Raw genomic sequence first — 25300 nt, 5'->3', positions numbered from 1 at the left:
TATTAGCCGTCGGATTGGATCCAACGTGCGTCGCAGACTGCCCGCCCGAGTTGTTGATTTGTGGATTTTGCTGAATCTGCTGCAGCGTGGTCTGCAGGCTGCGAAAGGCCGCGTTGGCCACGTGGTTCATGGCCACCGCGACGGAGTTGTGGTTGGTGGAAAAGGTGTTGTGATTGCTGACATCGCCGGTGCTGCTGCTCGCGGTGGTCATTGCGTTGGAGTTGGAGGTGTTGTTATCCTCGTCGTACTGCTGCTGCTGCTCGTTTCATTAGCTGGTGAGCAGCGCGATGTTGATTTCCTTCACCATCTTAACGCGGTGCAACATCTTGCTGAGGGCGTCCTTGCTGAGGGCCTGCGTCGAGTACCAGACGGGGGAGTCGGGCACGCAGGACCGCTCCGGCTGCAGGTAGAACACGTCGTTGCGCGTTTTCACGCTTTCGGGGCTGGGCGGAAGGAAACAAAAGTTAGTTCTACTTTTGCAATTCTACTAAAGGGTTCACAACTCACCATTTCGACAGGTAGAACTCGTACAGCTTGACCGGACACCGCAGCGGGTTCTCCTCGTTCTCCTGCTGCTCGTAGACCTTCTTCTTGCGGGAGTTGGCGGCTATTTGGAGTAGGAAAATAAAAATAAAAAGCCATGTAAAAATTACTCCCAAACGATTTTTTATCCATTACTTATTATTGCAAGCGATCGTTGGATCTCAATCGTAGTATTTTAGTTAATGATTTATCAAGAAAATAATAAAACTAAGAAACCAGAAAAAAAAAACAAAAATATTACTATACAGTTATGACTATACGGGAATTTATAACGGGGATTTTAGCGGATCGCATCCTGGATTTCGTCATGTTTTGTGATGATTATCTAAGCCAAAGTTGCTTAGGAATTGAACCAACTGTTCAACACCAGGAAAGCCGGTCCTTGACCGGCCGATTCCATCTCCACCGCACACCAGGAAGAATTGTTGATGCTCTACTTTATTAAGAGGATACGGGAAAATCTCCATGGTATCCACAAGATAGTTTTGCTTGGAAGTGGAAGATGGATAAAAAAATAAAAAGCCGCCCTCAGCAAATTGTAACGACCTTATCTCTTAGGGAGCGTTCTTTTATTACGTAACGCAGTAGGGGGGGGGGGTCGGAGGCCGTGTTACGCTCCATACAAAATTTTTAAAATTTGTATAGAAATTTTGTTAGAGGGGGGGGGGTCTAAAAGTCCGATTTTTCGCGTTACGTAATAAAAGAACGCTCCCTTATTGGATGAATTCTACAAGTCGCCCAGGCTATTTTTAGATTGGTTATCTATTTAAAAATTTCTCTTGTGAAAAACCACGGTCCATTAAAGCAAAAAAAAAATGGTATGGGGAAAAAATCACGGTAGAATGGTGGCTGACATTTTTTTTTTTCTCCTGATTCGTTAAAATTCCAGATTTGATAAATGAATCAAAGTAAAAATAATGATTTTATCAAAAAGTCTAAAAATATAAAAACACAAAATAACAGGGTGACCACTCAAATTCCATTTTCAAATTCCCGACTTTTTCCAGACTTTTCCAGAATGCTCAAATAATAGGCATTACTTATCTAAAGAATGATTTCAAACATAAAACTTTCTATAAGAAAAGTCAATATTAACCCCCGAAAAAAAATCTCAATGAATTTAAAAAAAAATCCAAATATAGGCATTTTTTTTGAAAATACAGAAACTAAACAACAAATCTCGGGTGAGTTTTCAAAAAGCCGTAAGAGCCACCGTGACCTCTGACACTAATTTATGTTTTTGTCAAAAATGAGACAGCATTTCATTTTTTTTAAAGTTTGGGGCACTTGAAGGACGTGTAGATGAACAATCTCGAGCATTTCTGATATTGGTTTTTCGTAAGTAGGTCGAAAAACGATGCAAAAAAGACTTTGTTTACCAATGGCTCTTACGGCTTTTTGGAAACTAATCCGAGAAATAAAGAAAACTTCAAAAATGTAATTTCATTATTATGATTCAGAGTAGAAACACAAACAATTAGTCTTTGAAAAAATAATCGAAAGTTCAACAATACTTATAACTTCCATGGTATTTTTTAAATTGGCAAACGTATAGTTTTTGATATTTTTTCAACTTCATCATCATTTTAAATCAAAGAATGATTAAAACGTAATTGCTGTTATTATTCATTCAAAGGATTTAGAAAAATGTCAAGGAATTCATAAAAGAAAATGTTTTTGCCAAGGTCCCTTTTTAATTATGTAATTTTTGATATTGAATTTTTTAATCAATGTTAATTTTTCTAGTGGTCAGTATTTAACTGTTTTTTTCAATGAAAATTCAGTTTGATATGATTTTATGTTTTCCCACTTATTTTAAGCGACTGTTTGAAGAGACAATTTTTTCAAATAATTATGCAAGAACTCAAAATTTCTTGGATTATTTTTTTTTGCAATTTCAATATTTTCTTTATGTTTTCAAAATGTAAATTTTTTTTTCAATTTTGGATTTTATTCGATATTTAAGTTTTCCGCAAACTGAAAATCAAGCTTTATCTATGGTAGGTAATTTACCCATACTCACAAAAAAAGATCAAGGGCAACATTTGGAAAAAACACATTTTAAATTACTTAATGAATTTAGTTAAACAATTACAAATATTTACCCAAAAATTATATAAGTTTTTCATCAACTATACCTCTTGTTTTGTGAACAAAAATTAAAAGCGATCATTTGATTCATAAAAAAATATTATGGAAATCTGTGTCAAAGACTTCAATATTCATAAAGATTTTAAAGGTCTTAAACAGCTTTTCCATAACCAAATATATTGAAATAGGGAAAATAACCTTAAATTTAAAGTAAGTTACTAAAGCAGAAATGAGTGAATTCAATTTGAAAATTGTACAAAATATTACAAAATTTATCCAAGAGTTAAAAAAGCCCAGAATTCCCGACTTTTTGACATAAAATCATAAATTCCCGACTTGTTCCCGATTTTTGGCGGATTTTGACAAATTCCCGACTTTCCCGATTTCTCGACTTGAGTGGCCACCCTGATTTAAAATACAAAAAAAATCTCAACAAAAAAAAATTGTCAACACTTCGATACTCTGAATTTTAAAACCTTTAAATTAAATGAATCTAGAGGAACCATCCATAAACAACGTGAACACTTTTTTTTGGGAAATCTCAACTCTCTCCCTTCCCCTCTTTTGCAATTGAGCAGTTCTCTGAGATTTCGGTCATTCGATTTTTTGCCTTCCTCACCTTACTGAGGAAAGGCCATAAAATCACTCCAAAAAATGAACTTTTTAATTAGACCTTCTAGACCTACCGTCATTTATACAGATCGACTCAGAATCACCAGCTGAGCAAAAGTCTGTGTGTTTGGCTGTAGACATGTGTACCGAATCAATGTCACTGGAATATCTCGCCACCGACTGAGCCGATTTTTGCCGTATTGGCCTCATTCGATTCGTCTTGGGGTCCCATAAGCCCCTATTGAAATTTATAAGATTTAGTAAAGTACATCAAAAGTTATGCTTAAAAAACTGCTGCATATACATTTCACAATTTGCAAAAAGGGTGGTTTTTGCATGGAAACCTGCCATATTACATATTTTTAGAAAAGTTCTGAAATGACCTTTCTAGTGGATTAAAAATTTTCAAGATCTGACTTACCTATCAAAAATTACAAGCAGTTTAAAAAATGGTCTAAATTTACATAACCTCAAATGGTCGGGTCTGATCGTCACGAAAAAGCCGTGTAGAGGGATGCCATTTTCCGCAAAGGCGGTGTCTGTATAATCTTGACAAAAAGTCTGTAGGTAGTCTGTTTTTTTTTACTCAATATTACGCCCATTTGAAATGTTTGTCTTGATTTTAAATTTTGAAAGGACTTTTTTTCGAAAAGATCGGAAAATTTCACGAATGTTTCATGTTTTAACATTGTAAATCGGACCTATAGTTGCTGAGATATCGACATTAGAAAATGATGGGTTGTTTGGGTGAGACTTAGAAAACATCAATTTTCTTGTTTTTAAACCTTTGCAAGGCAATATCTCAGCAACTATGGGTCGTATCAACAAAGTCCGAAAAAGCAAAATATAGAGAATTTTCTCAGCATTTCAAAAATATTTTTTTCAAAGGTGGGCAAACATGGGCACCAATTATAAAAAATGAAAAACTGCGACTATTTTCAAAAAAGTTACCTAAAAATGGCTATCACTTGAAAACGGTGCGTTTTATCAAAAATTCACAAAAGTACTTTTTGATTGCAAATTCCATTTTACATCGAAAAATGAAGTTGAAAAATTTTTGCGATCAATATTTCGATTTTTTGAAAAAATCTGTATTGATTTAAAAAATCATAACTCGGTCAAAGATTTTTTGCCCATTCTGGAAATTTCTGAAAAGTTGGCATTTTATGTCCTCTAAAACATATCAAAAAATAAAAAATAAAAAATAGTGTTTTTTTGCAAATCAAGTTTTAGTGACAAAAAGTGAAATTAAAAATCACCAAAATTTTTTACCGTGTATCATTTTTTTTAGTGTAGTCTATATCCATACCTACAACTTTGCCGAAGACACCAAATCGATCAGAAAATTCCATCAAAAGATACAGAATTTTGAATTTTCACATATCATTTTTGTATGGACAGCTGCCAAATTTGTATGGAAAATTATATGGACAAACTAATGATGCAAAATGGCTTCTTTGGGCATACCGAAGGCACCAAAAAAGTTTCAGCCGGATTAAAAAATACAAAAAAAAAAATCGAATGACCGAAATCTCAGAGAATTGCTCAGCAATAAAAAAATTATACTTGTGCTCAAAATAAGCAGAAATGTTACAGTTTATTGAATGAAACATAACAAAATTTTAAACTATAAATTTTAGTAAAAGTATTACAAAAAAAAAATGCATCTGAAATAACAATTTAAAAAAATATATTTATTTCTAAATATTTCTATTGAAAAATTAAAAGCAATCAAAGCGCCAAAAAATCAAAATATTGAGTTCTACAATGTTAGTTTATAATCACCAAAGCTTTATAACATTAAAACATGAAAAATATAAGATATTATCAATTCCATATTCTTCCTAGACTTATAAACTCCTGAAACTTATTTCAAACTTCCAACTTATAAAAACCGTTTTCAGGGTGACATTGGGTTTTGGGGGGTGAGATTGGGTCATACAAATTTCAGCATTTCTGTATGACCCGATCTCACCCCCAGACTCTAATGTCACCCCTGATGACGAAATATAAAACGATCTTTAAATCATAAAATTAAACATCAAACGTGTTAATTCAAAACGATTAAAATTGTTTCGAAATCATATGAAAATAAATTTGCAATTTTAATAAAATTGGACACAAATACGTAAATATTGAGAGAAACAATATATTTCTATGACATATTAATTATTTTTTTAACGGTGAGACCGGTGGTGCAGGGGTAAGCGTGATTGCCTCTCACCCAGTCGGCTTGGGTTCGATCCCAGACGGTCCCGGTGGCATTTTTCGACACGAGATTCTGATCACGAACGGTTGAACGGGGAAGTAAATGTTGGCCCTGGTCTAACCTAGAGGGTTATGTCGATAGCTCAATACAGATGTAGGAGTCGTCCTAGGGAGTCGCTGGTAGGCAGTTGGACTAACAATCCAAAGGTCGTCAGTTCGAATCCCGGGGAGCTTAGGTGTATAAAGAGGCTTGCAATTGCCTCAATAATTAAGCATTCGGACACCAAGTTTCGAGTAGGAATCTCTCAAAAAACTTTTAAAAATATTTGTACCAGCGTTAAAACCTTGAAAAAAATACTTAAAATATTGAGATTGTATTTTTTTTTGCTCAGTTTAGTCGATATTTTGAAACCATTAAATTTTTATTTTTTTTTTTTTTTTGATCTGGAGGGCAAAATTGTGTCATACGAGTGGCAGTGCGTGGCCGAATGGTTACGCTGTCCGCTTTGTAAGCGGATGATTCTGGGTTCGATTCCCATCTGCTGCAACCTTCCATCGGATGAGGAAGTAAAATGTCGGTCCCGGCCTTGGTTGTTAGGCCGTTAAGTCATTCCAGGTGTAGGAGTCGTCTCCATGCCATAAGTCCTACAAACAACACACCAAACCAAACCTACTCCGGTGGAATCGCTGGCGGCGGTTGGACTCGCAATCCGAAGGTCGTCAGTTCAAACACTGGGGTGGAAGGTTCCTTGGAGTAGAAAGAGGTTTGGGTGCTCTCCCCATTCAAGCCTTCGGACTCCTAGGTTCGAGCAGAAACTTGCAATAGAGACCACAAAAGATCCGGGGGTCGTTAATGTGGATGGTTTTTGTTTTGTGAGTCTGTAGAATTTGTTTACGTTCGCTTGCAACAACAATCAGCAGTGTTTAGCATACTCACCGAGTGACGACTGCGGCGGGTAGAACCGCAGCAGGACGTTCCGCGAGCCGGGCATTTTGGCGCCGCCCTGGTTCGGGTTCCGCTTCCAGTGCTTCATGATGTGCGAGAAGCTCAGCTCCATGTGCTCCTCGACGGTCTAACAGAGTTGGATTCGTTGCGATTAGTCAAGAATTCTTGAAACGGGATGTTGTTCAGAGTAACTCACCGTCAAATTAAAGTGCTTCGTGTTGAAGAACATGAGCGTGCTGAGCAGGACGTGGGGCGAATGGGCCCCAAGCTGTTTGCACTCCCACAGGTGCTCCTCCTCGACGCGGGTTACGATGTATTCTGAAAGTTACAATCAAACTGTAATTCAAGTCTTGAAAAGGAAGGCAGAAGCAAACTCACGAGAATCATTGTAGAGCACGGAGAACTTTTTGGCGACCTCGTCCAGGCAGTCCGTGAAGCGCTCGTAGTAGGGATCGGTGAAGATGTTGTCGATGCGGCCGTTCTCGAACAGATACTGCTGGATGCCTGTTTGAGAAGATTGGTTTAGAAAGCAGCGGACAGGGTTGCAATGGTTTAAGGTGGCTTACCCAACACGAGGTAGTAGATCGTGTCCGGCGCGTACTCGGTGCCGTTCGGCTTTCGGACCTCCTTCACGAACAGACAGAGCGAGTAGTTGAGCTCGTCGGCGGTCAGCTGGAGGATCTCGGACTTGAACGGCTTCCGCCGGATGGTGCTCTTTTCGAGGTCGGCGTTCTTGGTGAGGACCCACTGCTTCCAGGCGTTGACGCCGAACGTGTACTTGAGACACATGTTGGCGTCGGGCTTTTCGGCGGGTTCCCGCGGGGGTTCCGGCGACGGTTCGCTGATTTGTTCCCGCTTGATGCGCTTGTTGGGGGAGATTTGCTGCTGGCGGTTGTTGTTGTTGGCTCGGGGTGAGGCTTGGGCGCGTTTGCGGCCTCCCCGCTGGGCACCGGCCGTCGCTGCGAGGGCGGCCGCTTGCCGTTGCTGCTCGAGCATCATCAACTGGTGGTGGTGCAGCTGCTGCTGGGAACCGTCGTCGTGGCCGTAGCCGTGGTGGGCGGCGGCCGCCGCCTGTTGCTGGGCGATCGTGTTGGCCTGCATGGCGGACTCGAGGTCGACCGGCGGGTCTTCGAAGTCGTTCGAGGCCATCTTGAGTGCCATCTGGACGAGATCTTCGTTGAACGAGGTGTTGTTCTCGATGCCGTCGGCGGCGGCAGAGGTGAATTGGTCGTCGTTGCCGCCGTTGTCGTCCGAGTCGGAATCGCTTTCGTCCTTCTTCTTCTCGCCGGCGACCATCTCGGCCATCATGAGCAGCTCGGCCTCGTACGGGTCGGTGGGCATCTTGTCCTGGATCTTTTTGATCTCCTTCATGATGCCGTTGGCGGAGTTGCGCGTCGTCGGCACGAAGATGGGCACGGGGATCGGGAGCGGGAATGGTACTGGGACCGGTGTTGGCAGGGAATACATGTGCATTGGGCTTGGGACGTAAATCGGAACCGGAATGGGTATCACAATCTTCCTCTGAAGCCAGTCTTCGGTCTGGCACTCGACGTTACATTGGACAGGTCGACAACTGACCGCTTTCGATTGTTGGATTGGTTTGCACATTGTTCCCGCGTTTGCTACAGCAACTGGTGTCGGAGGAATCGTGACGATCTGCGTCTTGTGCTCGACCCGCGGTGGCGGCGGTTCCGGTGCCTCGTAGTGAACCGGCGCGGGGACGCCCAGCTGAACGCTGAGCGGTTCCAGCGAGATGCGCAGCTCGGGTAGATCCATGCCGACGCCGGCGGCGGCCGACGATTGGCGCGTCGACTTGGACGCTGCCGGGGAGGGGGCGGCCGGTGCCGGGGCAATGGCGACGGGTCCCTTGGACCGGGTGGACCGGTTGCCGAGCTGGCCCGCCAGCGATTGTACCGACGAGATGACCGGGAGGTCGCCGGACTGCATGACGGCGTTGGCGACCGCGGCAGCCGTCCGCGCCGGACGACCCTTCTTGTTGAGAGCGGTGCTGCTGGCCGCGGAACTGTTGTTGACGGCGGCCATTGCGACCGCGGGCAGGGCTCCCGTTTTCTTGACCCGCTTCGGCAGGCCGGTCGGAACCGGGGCGTTGCGCGATTCTTCCGAGTCGATCGTGAGCGGCGTCTTGTTGAACTGACTCTGGAAAGACATAACGCACTGGTAGGTACAAAAGTTCCGCACGCTGGCGTCGCTCATCGTCAGATGGTACTGCGGCGTTTTGAGCTGTTTGCAGTGATCGCAGTGGATCTGCTTCATCGAGAGTGCATTCACGGAAACCTCGCACAGCGTGAGGCAGTTCAGCGAGCACATGGCCATGTTGCCGACCACCTTCTGGATCATGTCAAAGTTGTACTTTTTCACCTTGCACCAGTTACACGAGACGATCTTACGGTTTGTGATGATGAAGAGATTCATGCAGATCTTCGAGCAGAACGGTGCTCCCTCGGGGCCACGATCCGACGTGTAGATGGTAAAACAGTCGGCGGATTTGCGCTCGAAGAACATCTTACACATGGTGCACTCTTCCGGGCAGACGTTGTTGACGAACTTGAACGCCGAGAAGCACGGCGTGCTGCAGAAAAAGTGTTCCCTGTTGTCCAGCGTCACGTTGATCTTGGTGACCTTCTCGTGGTTACAAACGGCGCAAATGTGCGGAACCTGACGCTTGCTCGGATCCAGCACTTCCTCATACTTTTTCAAACAGGTCTGGGTGCAAAAGTCCTTGAACAGGCCCTTATCTCCGACCGGCGCCAAAAACCCAAGCTCACCAACGGTAATGTCCCGCTGGCAGTACGAGCACACCTTCAAGTTCTTCTTGTACTGATCGAGACAGCTCGATCGACAAAACTGCCGCACATCAAACCCAAACCGGACGCAATACTTGCCCAAACTGGTCACCGAGACCGAGCTCGCGCACATGGCACAATTCGAACCGACCGAGTTCTGATACACCCCCAGGCATTTCTCGTTGCAAAAGTCGAGCGTTTCCCACTGCAGCGTCTTGTCGTTCATCTGGATCAGCTGGTAACACTGCGAGCAACGGCGCATAAAACTGGCCTCGCGGTCAAGCCGTGCCGTCTCCGCCTCCTCCTCGGTGCGCGCCACAAACTTGCTCACCTCCTGCGGCGGTTCCGGCTCGTTGGGCACGCGCTTCGGCAGATCCCGCACCCGCACCGACCGACGCTTCAACCTAAACAGATCCTGATTCTCCGTCATCAGCAGGTTCAAACAATCCTCGTGGCACACAAACAGCTCGTCCTCGTCCTGCAGAAAGAAGTACTTGCAACTCTTGTTGTCATTACACTGGATGCACTTCTTCTCCTCCGGCTCCGCCTTCTCATCAATCAAGTAACGCTTCCTCTTCAGCACGTACTTCTCCGGGTTGATCGTCGTCAGGTGCTCCACGCACTTCATGTCGCACAAATAACGATACTCCTTCTCCTCCCCTCCACTCGTCCTCTGATACCGATACTTGCACGTCTTCGTCTTCTCACACCGGCTGCAGTCCTGCTCGCAGTCAAAAATCTGCACGATCGCCACCCGCTTCTGGATCAGCACAAACTTGCCCGGATGTTCCGTGCGCACCGACTGCACGCAATCAAACGTACAGATAAACTTGGCCTCCTCGCCGTCCTCCTGAATCAAACTGTACTCGCACAGCTTCTCACCGGCACACTTCAGACAGGTCTGCTGCATCGGTTCCGGCACCTCGCGGATTTCATTGACCTGCGGTGGCGCATCCGCCTCCTGCTCCAACTCTGCATCCACCTCGATCGGCTCATCCGCGGCCGCCTCCAACCGCACGTCCGCCTCCTCAGGCTCCTCCTCCGTTACCTCCTTCTCCGCTACCGTTTCGACAACCTCCTTCTCCCCCTCAACAACCTTGTCACCGCCCTCCTCCCCCCCATCCACGGCATCCTTGTCCTTTTCCGCCGGCTTGTCTCCGCTCTCGGTGCTCGCCTGCTGCTCGGTGGAAGCTTCCTGCTCCGCCACCTCCGACCCGTCCTGGCTCTTCTCCGACTCTTCCCGGGCCGCCGTCCGGGCGCGCTCCTTGTCCGCCTCCGATGGCTCCCGTTCGTCGTCCGGCAGCAGGCAGACGTTCTCGTCGACGCCCTCACCCTCGGACAGCTCGTCGACGGCGTCTAGGAATAAGAAGAAAATTGTGTGTTAGAGAAAAATGTCTAAGCTAAAGTACGGTACGGAGCTCGGAAGGAAAAGTTGTGCAGTTTCAAAAATTCAACATGCCTAAATAAAAAAAAAACAAAAATTTAAAAATTTGAGAATTTAAAATTTCTAAAAGTATTCGACATTTCTAAAAACAAATTTTACATTCTAATATTTTTTTTAAAAGAAATCTTAAATTGTAAATTCTCAAATTCTAGAATTCCTTAACCCTCTACTGCTCAAATTTATTTTTTGAAAATTTTTATTTTTCCCTTGTTCAGGAGGTCATTTTGAGAAACTTGTAGGGGAGTGTGGGGGTAATTTGGACACCCTAAGGAAATTGCTCTGTCACGGGCTGTATGGATATTTTAAACGAATGTGGATGACACCAGAGGATAATAGAGACCATATTTGATGGAAAAATGTCATTAATTTCGATAAATTTTGATGAAAACCCCATTTTTATCGCAAAAATTAAAAGGTGTCCAAATTACCCCCACATTTTTGTGTGGGGGTAATATGAACACCCCTATGGGGTAATTTGGACATGCCTTGTGGGGTAATTTGGACATGCCTTGTGGGGTAATATGGACATACCTTGTGGGGTAATATGAACACCTTTTGTGGGGTAATTTGGACACATGTTGAGGAATAAGTTTAACATTTGATTTTTTGAGCATGTTTTTTTATCCTTCAACCTGGTTTTGTAATTGCTTTATATTTTGAAGTATTGTTTTGCTCACAATATTTCATCAAAGGTTTAAATAATGATTTTGTGATAGAACTATAATTCAATAGGAAGATAACAAATAGTTCAGTGTAGTATACATAATTTAATCATAATACTGAAATGATTTAAACATTGATTTTGGATTAGGCACAAGTATAGTTTTTAGTGATTAGGGTATCTTTTTTGTTTATATAAATCAATCTTTTTATAGAATTTATTAGCCTAGAAATATCATTTTTTTTTTAAATTTTACATTCTGTAGCCCTTCAAATTTAAATATTATTGTAAACCAGCAGAGAAATTAAAAATATTAAAGAAATTAATTAAAAGCAATCAACATTAGAGTCTTGTTGAACGCCAAATGTACAGTTATCAGATTTTCATCAATTCGAATATTGGATTAAATTTATCTAAATTAAAAAATAGGGGTTTTGTGAAGGTTCTCATTGCTCACATTCCTTGTTGATTGTTTTGACATATTAAATAGAGGGATTTAATATGTCAAAACAATCAAAAAGGAATGTGAACAATGAGAACTTTCACAAAACAATTTAGCTAAATCCCTTTAAAAACTCATCCAACCATGAAAGTTATTTTTTGTTGCCTGACAGGTAGACTTTCAGGTATGTCCAAATTACCCCACAAGCCATGTCCAAATTACCCCCATAGCATATTCTATCATAAATTGCCATTTTTGATGATAAAAATGGATAAAATGCGCAATTTTTATACGTACATATCTCAGGCATCGTCCAAGCAACCCCTTAAACAAGAATTGTCCACTTTTTGTCATATAACCCCTGCAAAACCTTATTTCCTAACCCTCAAATATTAGAACTTAAGGCAGTGCCAACCTGCCTTTGGAAACTTTTACATATTATACCAAAACTACTTAACCTATTCCAACTTTTTTGGTTTGTCCATACTTCTAGGCCATTACTAGTCTAAGCCTTATCACTTAAATTGCTGTTTTCACTTTATATCCAAAGAAAACGTGATTTTTAAAGGGGTGTCCAAATTACCCCCACTGTCCATATTACCCCAAACTCCCCTATTCTACGAAAAACTCCACTACTCTTGTTTTATGTTTTTCTTGTTTCATTTTTAAGTATTTTAATTTTGAATTTTTCTTGTTTGGTTTATGTTTGTTTTTGGTCTATCACCCACTATCATTACAATTTGCCTATCTAATTTTTGCATGTTTTTACAATAACTTTTTCAATTGGTTGCTTGTTTTTCGCATTTTCTGCTATAAAATGGCACCATTATCATTTAAATTGTTTAATAAATCGTAGAGGCATAGTCTGGGACACTACAAAAAAATACGGCATACTTATTTTCACTTAAAATAAAGGAAATGTTAGTAAAAACACAGCCAAAGTTACCCCTACAAAAATGACATTTTTTAAAACATTGGCAAGGTAACATAAAACATTGATAAAACAAGTAAAACTTCCAATCTATAAATTTTCTAAAATTTTAAGAGTTCTTCTTTCCAATGCTTTTTAAAGATCAAAAACGTTACTTAATCCACCGATAGTGGTTGGTGCCTTCCCACAATTATGTAAATATTTGTTTCTGTAGTAAGAATGTCAAACCTACAAATTTTATCTAAATTTTATTTCTTACAACATATCTACATGGAGTATGGGGTCTAGAATCCCAAAAATCATTGGACGTAATATTAGAACAACACCTACGGGGCTGTTTCATGAAAATAGTTATATTACTTTAAAGTTTTTAAAGCCTTAATTCGTTTTCGTTTTTCGTTTTACGGAGCAAGGTGGGGGACGCGGCCTCAAGTCAGTCCAAGTCCGGTTTCTTGTGGAAAAAAGGGTAGTGGCCGAACTAGTATTGCATACCAAATGAACACCACCGGAAGATATAGGGGATCGGGAGGGGGGAGGTGAAAGAAAATTAGTGTTGATGTGAGTAGTAAGAACTTGGATGATTTGAGCAGTTACGGTAATCTAAGTTTAACACTGAATAAAGAAAATCTGAAATTGTGATTCAAAGTAAGAAGGCCCGGAATAAATTAAATTATTAGTTAATTAAATAAGAAAATGTAACTAATCGGAGATCTATACAAAAGAAACCTATGATGTATTCCAAATTTAAAGGAAATAAAAATACTAGAGAAAAAAGATGAAAACTAACTGCCGACCTGTCACGTCCGTCAATAGTCCTGTCGTACATTACAACTAGAAACAGATCTGCCAATGAAATGTTACACTTCGTTCAAATCAACTAATCATTTCAGTCCAATTATTCATCGACGGAAAACTATCTAACTTTAATCAACAACCTAAACTAAACTGTTTGAAAGTAAATTTAATCTCAAATCCCCGAATGTTTTATTATAACGCCAAATAAGGTAAAGGATCTTGTTTTTAAACCAGTCTTGCCGCTTCCAAAAACCAATAAACATAAATGAACAGTTCATAAGTTGAACACTAGTAATTAAGACGACTATTTCATGCAATTCATTTCATTAGGGCATAGAGCTTTGCAAACAAGAGTGCATCTCTATTATACCTTATGTAAACTGTCATTTGAGCGAAAGAGACACACTCCTGTTCACAAAACCCATGCGCCCTTTTGAAATGTTAGGCTCCATTTGATCGTCAAGGCTCCAGTAGACCCTCGATTCGCAACAATGGTCGATACAACCATAATCCGAAAACCGTTAGTTCAACAGATTAACGAATTTTGTCCGATATCATCGCACTATTGATTGACCGAGACTCTATGGAAATTTTGACATATCAAAATGCTACGTAATAATATTTTTTTTTTAAATAAATTTCAAAATCTATTCTATCCTACAATGCCTAGAAGAGGCCTCTGTTTCTGTTGTGAGTAAGCGCTGGTTTCAGAGTTCATTTTTCAATTTAAAAGGGGTGGGAGACGACTAATTTGCTTCATGAACTCCTACTCGGCCTTGGGACCACCTCTTAAGACACTGATGGCTCCTAGCTAGGAATTAAACCTAGACACAGCGTCGAGGCCCGCTTCGCATGGCAAAAATGTTGGCTGGGGGGAAGTGATATTATCACGAAATTTTATTTTAAAGCCAACATTGCTAACGACGTCGAGGTCCTTACTCATGCCCAAGGTACTTTAAAGTTTTTAAAGCCTTAATGCAGTAAAAAAATATATCTGTTCATTTTTTCCCGGGAGTTTCAAATCAACAAAATCCCGGGAGCCAGATCTCCGGATAGATCCGAACAACTTTGTCATCAACATATTTGAGATCCGGCCTCTAAAATGTGTACAAATGACACTAAAGTGCTGATAACTTTTGATAGGGTTATCAGATCTTCAATGTTTTGAGCTCATTAGAAAGGTCTTTCAAATACCTTTCTAAAAATGTATGATCACACGGGTTTTCTCACAAAAACCACCCTTTTTACAATCTTTCAAACTTTAGCCAGAATCGTTTTTTTAGCATAACTTTTGAAATACTTAACAAAACTTCATAATAGTTAATATAGGTCTTGTGGGACCCTAAGACGGATCGAATGAGACCAGAACGGCCCAAATCGGTTCAGCCAGTCCGGAGATAATCGAGTGCATTTTTTTCGATGCACGGACTTACAGACATACACACGCACAGACATTTGCTCAGAATTTGATTCTGAGTCGATAGGTATACGTGAAGGTAGGTCTACGAGGTCGAATTAAGAAGTTCATTTTTCGAGTGATTTTATAGCCTTTCCTCAGTAAGGGACCATCCATAAACCACGTGGACACTTTTTTGGAAATCTCAACCCCCCTTCGTGGACAATTGTCCATACAAAAAAATCTTTTTGTATGGACCGTGGACAATCGCCATACCCCCTCTAAGTTGTCCACGTGGTTCATGAATGGTCCCTAAGGTGAGGATGGCAAAACTGGTTGAAAAATTGATTTTTGGCGATTTTTCAGATCGAAGCCCGCTTACAGGCGTGTTTAGGTTGTAGAGGGTTAATTCAAAGTTTTCTTAAATTCTAAAACTTTAAAAGTTTTAAATTCCTAAATGTCGCCATTTAAAAAACCTTAAAATTTAAAATCAATCTGTAAAATTTTATTTTAAAATTTAACGATTTTAGCACAAATTAAAAAATCTTAAAATTTAAATAATTTGAGAATTATTCTCCAATCCAGAATCCTTAAATAAAGAATTGTCCTAAATTCAAAAAAAAAAAAAATTAAAATACTTCAATGTCGCCATTTCCAAAAAAATCTTAATACTTAAAAAATCTAAAACTAAGAAATTAAAAAAAAATATATCAAATTGTAAATTCTAAAATTCTAGAATTCCTTAATTATTTTTTTTAAACTCTAAAAATTTAAAATTCCCTAACGTCATTATTAGCAGTGCGTTGCCGAATGGTTACGCTGTCCGCTTTGTAAGCGGATGATTCTGGGTTCGATTCCCATCTGCTGCAACCTTCCATCGGATGAGGAAGTAAAATGTCGGTCCCGGCCTTGGTTGTTAGGCCGTTAAGTAAGTACAAACAACACACCAAACCAAGCCTACTCCGGTGGAATCGCTGGCGGCGGTTGGACTCGCAATCCAAAGGTAGTCAGTTTAAACACTGCACAGTGGTCCAGATCGCAAAATTAAGTGGAAAATGGATTTTCCAAAAAATGGTGACGTTTTGGAGCTTTGGTGTCTTCAGAAGAGTTGTTGCAAATGGAAAGGGGCAACTTTTGGTTTGGTTCAAAATTAGGGTGGTTCACGATTAGGGTGATTTTGAAAATCTAACTTTTCAGGAATATTTGGGAATTTTTGTCTTCTAAAAGTTGATGGGCTTGCCAATCCAGCAACTTTGTCGAAGACACCAAATTTTATCTCGTAATCTACGCCTTCTATGACCAAATTTATAAAAGCATCTGAGCAAACCTTCAAAATCAGTTTTTGAACGTGGCAATTCAGGTTAACTTTTGAGAAAAGATATTCGAGCACTTTTAGAGCTTACAAAACAAACATTTTCATTTTTGACATGTCAATTTGGACTTAAGGGTCAAAGTTACAGCCATTTTAAGGTAAAGATGCAAATTTAAAACTTAAATATCTCAAATGGCGCAAGCTTTTGAGCACTAGGTTGCATTTGAAAGAAGAGATCTAGCATTACAAACGCTGAAAAATTCAGGGTGTTTTCTTTAAACTTGAGATATCTTCATTTGAAAGTCTAATTTTCAAGGAAAACCATATAACGAAATTCGTCCAAATATATGTTTTTCCATGTATTTTGCCCTAAATCTGAATGCCCTCAGAATTGAAAAATGTCAACAAATCGATTTTGGTCATATTTTGGGTTTAAATGATAATTTTACATGGAAACCCAAAATATGACCAAAAATCGATTTGTTGACATTTTGGTTCAATTCTGAGGGCAGATTCAGATTCAGCGGGCAAAATTACATGGAAAACATATATTTGGACAATTTTCGAATTTCGTTAGGTGGTCCCATATGGTTTTCCCTTGAAAATTAGACTTTTTCAAATGAAGATATCTCAAGTTTAAAGAAAAACACCCCTGAGATTTTTTCAGCGTTTGTAGTGCTAGATCTCTTCTTTCAAATGCAACCTAGTGCTTAAAATTTGGCTTGCGCCATTTTGAGATATTTAAGTTTTAAATTTGCATCTTTTTTACCTTAAAATGGCTGTAACTTTTGACCCTTAAGTCCAAATTGACATGTCAAAAAATGAAAATGTTTGTTTTGTAGAGCTCTAAAAGTGCTCCGAATATCACTTTTCTCTAAAAGTTAACCCTGAATTGCCACGTTCAAAAACTGATTTTTGAAGGTTTGCTCAGATGCTTTTATAAATTTGGTCATAGAAGGCGTAGATTACGAGATAAATTTTGGTGTCTTCGACAAAGTTGCTTGGATTGGCAAGCCCATCAACTTTCTAGAAGACAAAAATTCCCAAAAATATTCCTGAAAAGTTAGATTTTCAAAATCACCCTAATCGTGAACCACCCTAATTTTGAACCAAACCAAAAGTTGCCCCTTTCCATTTGCAACAACTCTTCTGAAGACACCAAAGCTCCAAAACGTCACCATTTTTCGGAAAATCCATTTTCCACTTAATTTTGCGATCTGGACCACTGTGCACTGGGGTGGAAGGTTCCTTGGAGTAAAAAGAGGTTTGGGTGCTCTCTCCATTCAAGCCTTCGGACTCCTAGGTCCGAGCAGAAACTTGCAATAGAGACCACAAAAGATCCGGGGGTCGTTAATGTGGATGGTTTGATTTTTTTTTTTTGAACGTCATTATTAAAAGCTTGCATTCATAAAGTGAATACACAACACAGCCTCAAAAAAATGTATAAATCGACGCCAACATTTCAAAAAGCATCATGTACAAACCATGCGTTTTGAGAAAAACGCATTTGAATGTTGAGCATCCATTTTCAATTCCCATTTTAATATAAAAGCAAAATAAGATGTTCTAATGATAACAAACGATGAAAAACGTTGCTTTTATTGATACTTGAACATCCATATTCAATAAAACATTATTTCCGTAATTTTATTTGAGAAAAATAAACATAACTTCTTTTGAAATCACCAACGTCTATATCACCCTGCTGTCATTGAGGGGGGCGCTTTGTTATGATTCGTTTTTCTTCGCCGAATGTACATGGCGCTTTGTTCATGTTGCTTTTTTTCGTCACGAGGTTCATGTAGTCTTTTGTTTGACAGGTTGACAGGGCTATATAAACAGGGACTGCTGATGGCAGAGATTTTGTTTATGTAACTTTTGCTCATTTTTGGTGGAGAGGTAGCTTATTAGGAATACTTTCAGAATATACAATAATCCAGAAAGTGTCAAAATGTACATGATGCTTTTTGAAATGTTACCGTCGAATTTCACAAAAAAAAATTAACCCTCAAATTTAAAATTTTCTTATATTCTAAAAATTAAAAATTTTATGATTACTGATGTCGCCATTTGAAAAAAAAAATCAAAAAACAAAAAATCAAACATTTAAAATTTATGTAAAATTGTAAAATTTTACATTTTTAACAAAATTTTCTTGTATTTAAAAAAATTTAAATTTAAAAATTCTTAAATGCCGCCATTTCTAAAAAAATCTAAAAAAAAAAGTAAAACCAGTAATTCTAAAAAATAATTATTATGCTGTAAAACACCAATCTAAATTTTTACATTTTTATTACAATTTCAAACAAATCTTTAATTTTAAGATCTCAAATTCCAGAATTCATACACTCAAAATTTTCTTAAATTCTAAAAAATCTTAATTTGAAAATTCCTAAATGTTAAAAATAGAAAAAAAGTTCTAGAAATAAAAACATCAAAAATCCACAAGTTCTAAAAATTTAACATCAAATTTTAAAATTTAAATTTAGCATTTTTATCAATTTTTCAAATCATATTTTTTTAACTCAAGCCATAATCAAAATTATCTAAAGTTATATTCAAAATTATCTTTAAAAAAAAATCCTAGAAGTCGTACAATCGAGTACGAACTGTTTTTAAATTGTTCCAAAAGCTTTGAATTTTTAAATTTAAAGTTTCGTTAATTTTTTTTAAATTGTAGCATTAAACACTTTTAAATTGTAGCATTAGGTACTAAAATGTCGAATGTTTGATGTTTTAAACTTTTATATTTTTGAGATTTTAATTTTTTGATTTTTTTAATATTCTTGTTCTTAATTTTTCTTACTCTTGGTGATACCTTTATTTACAAGCAATAATAGTTCCAAAATGGATTATGATGTAACACACAGCTGAAATGAACTCCAAAACTATCTTATGTATTTCAAAAGCACTTATTGTATCTTGATTATTCACCAATAAAACCGAATTGAATTGAATGAAGGGGTTACAAACATGTAAAATGACAAAAATGTAAGAGGTTGGTTTGGGCACACATTTAAAAAAAAATTTAAATCTGTTTTAAGGGCATTAAAATATATATTTTTAACTATTATCAAAATAAATTCGAAGATATTTGGTTGTATCATTGCCGAGATATAGGCATTTCAAGTTAGCAGTTGCAAAAAACGGGTGCCACAATATCTCCACACTGATTTGACCAAATCGGCTTAAAATTTTGGTGAAGCCTCGTTAAACCGGTCCTGTGTGCATGACGAAGCCCGATTTTCAAAATGTTTGTTTAAAAAATTATATATTTTTATGTTTTTCATGTAAAAAATTGCAAGTTTTTTTTTATTTTTGTATTTTTTTAAAAAGCAAAATTTCAAAATCGGGGTTCGTCATGCACACGGGATATGTCTCAAATTTCAGGCAATTTGGTCCATCTCATCTCGAGATATCGTGGCACCCGTAAATCAACTCGGTGTTCAGAGAAAAACACTCACAATGTTCGACAGTTCGCTTTGCGCATGGCAAAGTTGTGAACGTAAATTGTGTCTTACTCTGTTTAATCATGGAATATCTTCATGAAACTTTCAGGAGTGATGGAAAATCATGTTTTAAGAGGATTTATTAAATTTTCTGAAATATGAAATTTTTGATTTTCTACGTGTATGTAACCCCTTAATATTCTTATTTTGATTTTTTTTTGTATTTTTAACTTTTCATGTATTATTGATGTTTTGTTTGAATTGTTGAATTTTATTATAACTGATTTTTGAACTATTAATTTTAATTTTTTAACATTAAAAACTAAAAAAAGTTTAAAAAATATGTTTTTAGAAAAAAAGCGAATTTAGTCCATTTTTGAAAAGGGGAGACAAAAACATTGAAAATATTGTTTACAGGCAGACATGCATCGGCACTAAGAGCGAAATGTAGAATCGTAGAAATTCAATAATGCAAACTCTAAAAACGTTACTTAATCCACCGGAAGGTGGTTGCTGCCTTCCTCCTAAAAGCCTTGCAACCACACACTACGAAAGCTTTGGCTAACGCTTACTTAGTAAAGACACTATACATCTGAGTGCTGCCATCTAGGTATGATAAATTTAATGAACCATTTGAAAGCACTGCAGTGTTTGTGTGCGTGCACTGAGCGTAAAGTTCCGACAGTTATCCGCCGGAGCTTTCAAATTATGTAAATAATGACCCTTTTTAGTATCAACCAAAACAGTTTTTCGAACATATCTTTTAAAGTACTGCACCAAGCCGGATGAAATTTAAAAAAGACTTAAAGAACCTGAAGGCAAATCCAAAAACATAGATCCGGACAAAATCGGTCGAGCCAGTTCCGAGAAAAGTGAGTGAGAAAAAAAATTCTACGTCCATCCACACGCACAGACATTTGCTCAGAATTTGATTCTGAGTCGATATGTATACTAGGGTGGGTACGGATTTTCAAAAGTTCTCAGATCAAGTTCTGGTGTGGTTCCCCTTGTAGGGCATACCGATAGGGACTCTCAGGCCAAATTTCAGCTCATTTGGTTGAAAACTGGCTTGTCTCAAGCGAGTTCAAGTTTACATGGGATTTACTATGGGAAATTTTGAATTTTCGTTCATTCGCTCCTACAGGCCTGGGGGAAACATGTAGAAACTTCTAGGATGGCCAGAAATGAGCGGAATCGTCTGGAGAACAACTTTCCCTAAGAGACCAGGTCGATTCGTTCAACCCCCATCGAGCTCAACGGCAATACATCCGGGGTTTTCGGAACCAACGGTTTTCCCCAGAAAAGTATCAAATTTTCCTTAGCATGCTATGAATGCTTGATGAACACCGCGACGCCACATGTCAAACAGCTACCACGTGATTGTAAAATTTGCACCATAACATTTTTTTTCTTAGTTGGAGGTTTAGAATACAGCTAAATAGCATCAGGATCACCATGAATGATAATTCTATGGTTCAAAAAGTAATAAAAAGTATTTTTTATAGGCGATGCTAGTCCACGTGGTAGCTGTTTGACATGTGGCGTCGCGGTGTTCATCAAGCATTCATAGCATGCTAAGGAAAATTTGATACTTTTCTGGGGAAAACCGTTGGTTCCGAAAACCCCGGATGTATTGCCGTTGAGCTCGATGGGGGTTGAACGAATCGACCTGGTCTCTTAGGGAAAGTTGTTCTCCAGACGATTTCGCTCATTTCTGGCCATCCTAGAAGTTTCTACATGTTTCCCCCAGGCCTGTAGGAGCGAATGAACGAAAATTCAAAATTTCCCATAGTAAATCCCATGTAAACTTGAACTCGCTTGAGACAAGCCAGTTTTCAACCAAATGAGCTGAAATTTGGCCTGAGAGTCCCTATCGGTATGCCCTACAAGGGGAACCACACCAGAACTTGATCTGAGAACTTTTGAAAATCCGTACCCACCCTAATGTATACGTAAAGGTATTATCTGGGAGGCTTATTTAAAAAGTTCAATTTTTGAGTGATTTTATAGCCTTGCCTCAGTGAGGTGAGGAAGGCAAAAACCAAATATATATTTAAAAAATCAAAGTTAAAAAGAAAATCATGGAATAAAAAAAAATAAAAATTCAAAAATTCTGAAACTGGGAAATTCAATAATATAAATTCAGAAATTTACAAAACGTTAGATTTAAAAATTCTAATCTTACTTTTTTGAGATTTTCAAAAGTCTCAAATTTCAATAATCAAAAAAAAAAAAGGTTTATGAATATGTATGTATAACATTTTAAGTTTTCGAAAATTCATAATTTCGAAATTTTAAAATGCAATCAACAACATAGATTTTCTAAAATACTAAGATTAAAAATTCTTTAAAAATTTACAAATTAAAAAAATACATCATTTTTGGAAATTTTATTTTTTTTGGATTTAAAAAATAAGGAAACACTTTTAAAAATTAGGCAAATATTACAAAACTCACAAAGGTAAATTATTTAAATTATTTTTAAATATCTAGAAACCAAGTAATTATTTCCAGACCTAAAAAATTGTTTTAGAAAATAAAATGGTGAAACCTGCATATTTAAAGCAAAACAGCAATCCAAAAATTTAGCAATTCAATAAATTTGGAAACACATTAAATCAAAAACCTTTTTCTTTTTGAAAAATTTTCAAATTTAAAAATTTAAGCGTTTCTAAAGAATTTTATAATTTCAGAATTAAGGAATTAAATTGTATTTAGTCACAAACAGAATGCGCTACTTTTCGTGACCGCGTTCCTTCCCAGCTCCGTAATTAGTTTCAAACTCACCATCCGCAACGCTCTCGTCCGCGTGGTGCTCTCCCCCCTCGGCACCGGTCACATCCATCGTCGAGTCGTTAACCTGCTGTTCCGAGTCATCGGCCGTGGCCACCGTCGTGTCCGCATCGCCATCGTCAACCTCTCCAATTGTTTCATCGTGATCTGCCGGCGGTGCCGGCGTCGTCCTCGATGAACCCTCCCCATCCTTGGCCGGTTCCGCAGCATGCTTAATCTGGTCGAACGGATCCAACGTCGTCGATCGCTCGTGCTCCGTCGACTTGTCCGTCTCGTCCATCGGTTCTCCCTCACCGTCAAGTTCTCGCTGCGCTGCGCTATCATCCACGTTGGTCATCTCGATATCGTCGAGCAGGTCACTTTCGTGCACCTTCTCCGTTGATTCCTTCTCGCCACCTTCCTGCTCTTCCTTTTCCTCCTCCCCATCGGCTGCGACCTGACTTTCGCCCTTTTCCTCAACGACCGGCAACGTCGGCGCGAAGCTGTCTCCGTCGTCCTTGCCGTTGTTTTCGTCGGCGTCGTCGCCGCCACCACCCTCATCAACACCACCCGGCGAATCCTGGTCCACCTCCATCTGTTCGGGGGGCGTCGTAGGCGCAGCCGTCGCTTCTTCCTCCTCAACCGGAGCAGTCTGTTCTTCGGTGGCACCTTCCTGCGATTCCTCTTCGCCACCCGTCGGAACCGACGCCGGGGCTTGACCTTCTACCTCGTCCGTACCCGCAACCGAGGACGATTCCTGGGATTCTTCGACGACGGGAGCGTCAACGGCATCCTCGCCTTCCGGAGCGGCTGCGGGAGCGTCGGTTTCTTCCTGGGACTCTTCCGGAACGGGTTCCTCATCGACGGGTTCGGCCTCGACCGGCGTGGGGACGTCCGTGTCGGTGGGAGCCGACGCAGGTTCCTCCTCGACGGGTGCTTCCGCCGGAGTGGCACTTTCTTCGGTCGGATTACTTCCGCCCTCGTCCACCGGCGGATTATCGCTAAACTCGTCCATGGCAGGTGGTTCAAAAGATGATTTAGTTTTGTTTTTGTTTTCTTCCTCGTTTGTTTACTTATTGATGTTTGTGTTGATAAAATAAGCTTATTTTACTCGCTAAATTGATTTCCCACGATGGTGCGTACGATGTCCTGTTGTCTCTGGTTTCACGATGTGTTTATTTCAGAATTATACCTAAAATGAAACAAAGTTCAGTTTTCAGAACGTTTTAAACTTACAAGATTTTTCAAACAGAAATAATCAAAATAAATGCTCAGTTGGCTTTGGCATAAATAATTCGCGCGCGCCTCCAACATAAACGTCAAACTGCAAGAGATCGATGAAAAGAAAACAAAATAAAACTCCGCGAAGAGTGCCGCCGCGACGCGTCCACCCAAAACTGTGAGCATCATCGGCGAGGGGCGCCGCGGCAGCAAAAACAACAAAAAAGAAGAAAAAAAAAGCTTCCCGCGACTCCCGCGACTCCCGCGTTTCCTCCCATGGCCAACTTTGACGGGCCTTTTTCAGCACCAAACCCGAATCAAATCTCACCGGAAAAGGTGAAATTCCGTTCCGCCCCACCGCAAGCACACACCGACACCGGAATCGACCACAAAATGCACCCACTTTTCACCAAAAAAGCAAATTTTCACTCCCCAAAAAAAAACGCACCGAAAATTACCTGCCGACTTTTCGCGTCGAAATTGGCCACTTCCGGGCACGCATTCACAGTTCCACCGGCGCGGCGCGACTTTTACTCGCGATGGGAACCGGTTCCGCCGGGAACGGAGCGCACTTTGACCGCGAAATTTGCTGTTTTTCTTCACCAGCAGCAGCGGCACAACATTGTGTCAAAAACAAGCGCACACCATTTTGTTTTTCCCCTCTCCTCATGCACCCACCCGTCTGAGACAACCCACCCTTCACAGACAGAATGCCAAAAAAGCTCGCGACTTGTCAACGCGGCTGGCAGCACTGTGCGGAGACCCTGTGACTGGGCGTGTGGAACGTTGAATTTATTGTGCAATAAAATTTTTAGATGGAATTTAAAACTAGACTCCAACTAATAAAAAAATACTAAAAGTTTAAATTTTGAATGGAAAACCTTGTAAATTGACTGTAAACCATGGTTTTCAACAAAACTAAACATTGACAAAAAATATGTTTTCTACGATAAGAAACTAAGTTATAAGTTATAAGTCTTATTGCCGTACTGTACATCGAAATTTCACAAAAAAAAACTAAATATTTTTTAACGAGCCCCAAATGTGCTACATATGATTTACTAATAAAAAAATGCGCGTCAAATTATTTTAAGTTGATAAGACTTTTGTTTTTGTTTTAAATTTTAAGTTTTTCAAAAATAACATATTATTTTCTCCCATGATTTTCGGGTCCATTTTTAGAGTCCCCACGGGGGATATACGTGGGGATATACCTATTTTGAAAAACTGTCACTTTTTACATGGCGCTCATGCACACTCTCGAAACACACGTTTGGTAGTGTGTGTGAACTCCATGTAAAAGGAGTGTCATACTAAAAAGTGACCCCGTTCGTGTGACTACAGTTGGTGTCAAACCATCGGGTTTTGAGTTTGCAACGGCCTTAATTTTCTGGCAAAAATCAACAATTAAGAAATTAAAAATTCAAAAACGCATCAAATTAAAAAAAAAATCGAAAAAAGTTTATCAGAAAATACACAATTTTGGAGTTTTGACGGCCTTGAGTCAGGGGGCTTCAAAAACACTCAGATAGCAAAAAAAAAATAAAGATTATGTTTAGGCCGTTGCAAATATTTTCTGAAGTTTATGTCCCGCGACTCTGATCAAAGTCGAGAGGGGCCATCCAGTTGTTTTGCAATCATTGATTTCCAAAATTTCTAAATACTGACGAAAA

At 39.4% G+C, this 25300-nt stretch overlaps 1 protein-coding gene across 3 annotated transcripts in view; it reads right to left on the bottom strand.

The window, feature by feature from the left end:
- Positions 1-236: 236 nt before the first annotated feature.
- LOC6046220 (zinc finger MYM-type protein 4) overlaps positions 237-25300 on the bottom strand; it is a 28660-nt gene continuing 3596 nt past the window's right edge. The window contains exons 1-8 of one of the 3 annotated variants that reach the window (XM_038259079.1): positions 24076-24297; positions 22422-23598; positions 6967-10560; positions 6779-6904; positions 6597-6718; positions 6392-6527; positions 508-607; positions 237-443 (exon numbers count right to left, since the gene is read on the bottom strand). In XM_038259079.1, coding sequence (XP_038115007.1) covers positions 269-443; positions 508-607; positions 6392-6527; positions 6597-6718; positions 6779-6904; positions 6967-10560; positions 22422-23421 — 5253 coding nt within the window. In that variant the 5' untranslated portion in view covers positions 23422-23598; positions 24076-24297 and the 3' untranslated portion in view covers positions 237-268. Of the gene's footprint in view, positions 444-507; positions 608-6391; positions 6528-6596; positions 6719-6778; positions 6905-6966; positions 10561-22421; positions 23599-24075; positions 24298-25300 lie in introns of those variants that run through there. The other 2 variants (XM_038259077.1, XM_038259078.1) reach the window with 2 other exon arrangements.

The sequence above is a fragment of the Culex quinquefasciatus genome, chromosome 3, assembly GCF_015732765.1.
Source record: "Culex quinquefasciatus strain JHB chromosome 3, VPISU_Cqui_1.0_pri_paternal, whole genome shotgun sequence".
In the NCBI taxonomy this organism is placed as follows: domain Eukaryota; kingdom Metazoa; phylum Arthropoda; class Insecta; order Diptera; family Culicidae; genus Culex; species Culex quinquefasciatus.
The sequence above is the reverse complement of the archived record's forward strand: the minus strand, read 5'-3'. Positions and strand labels throughout refer to the sequence as shown.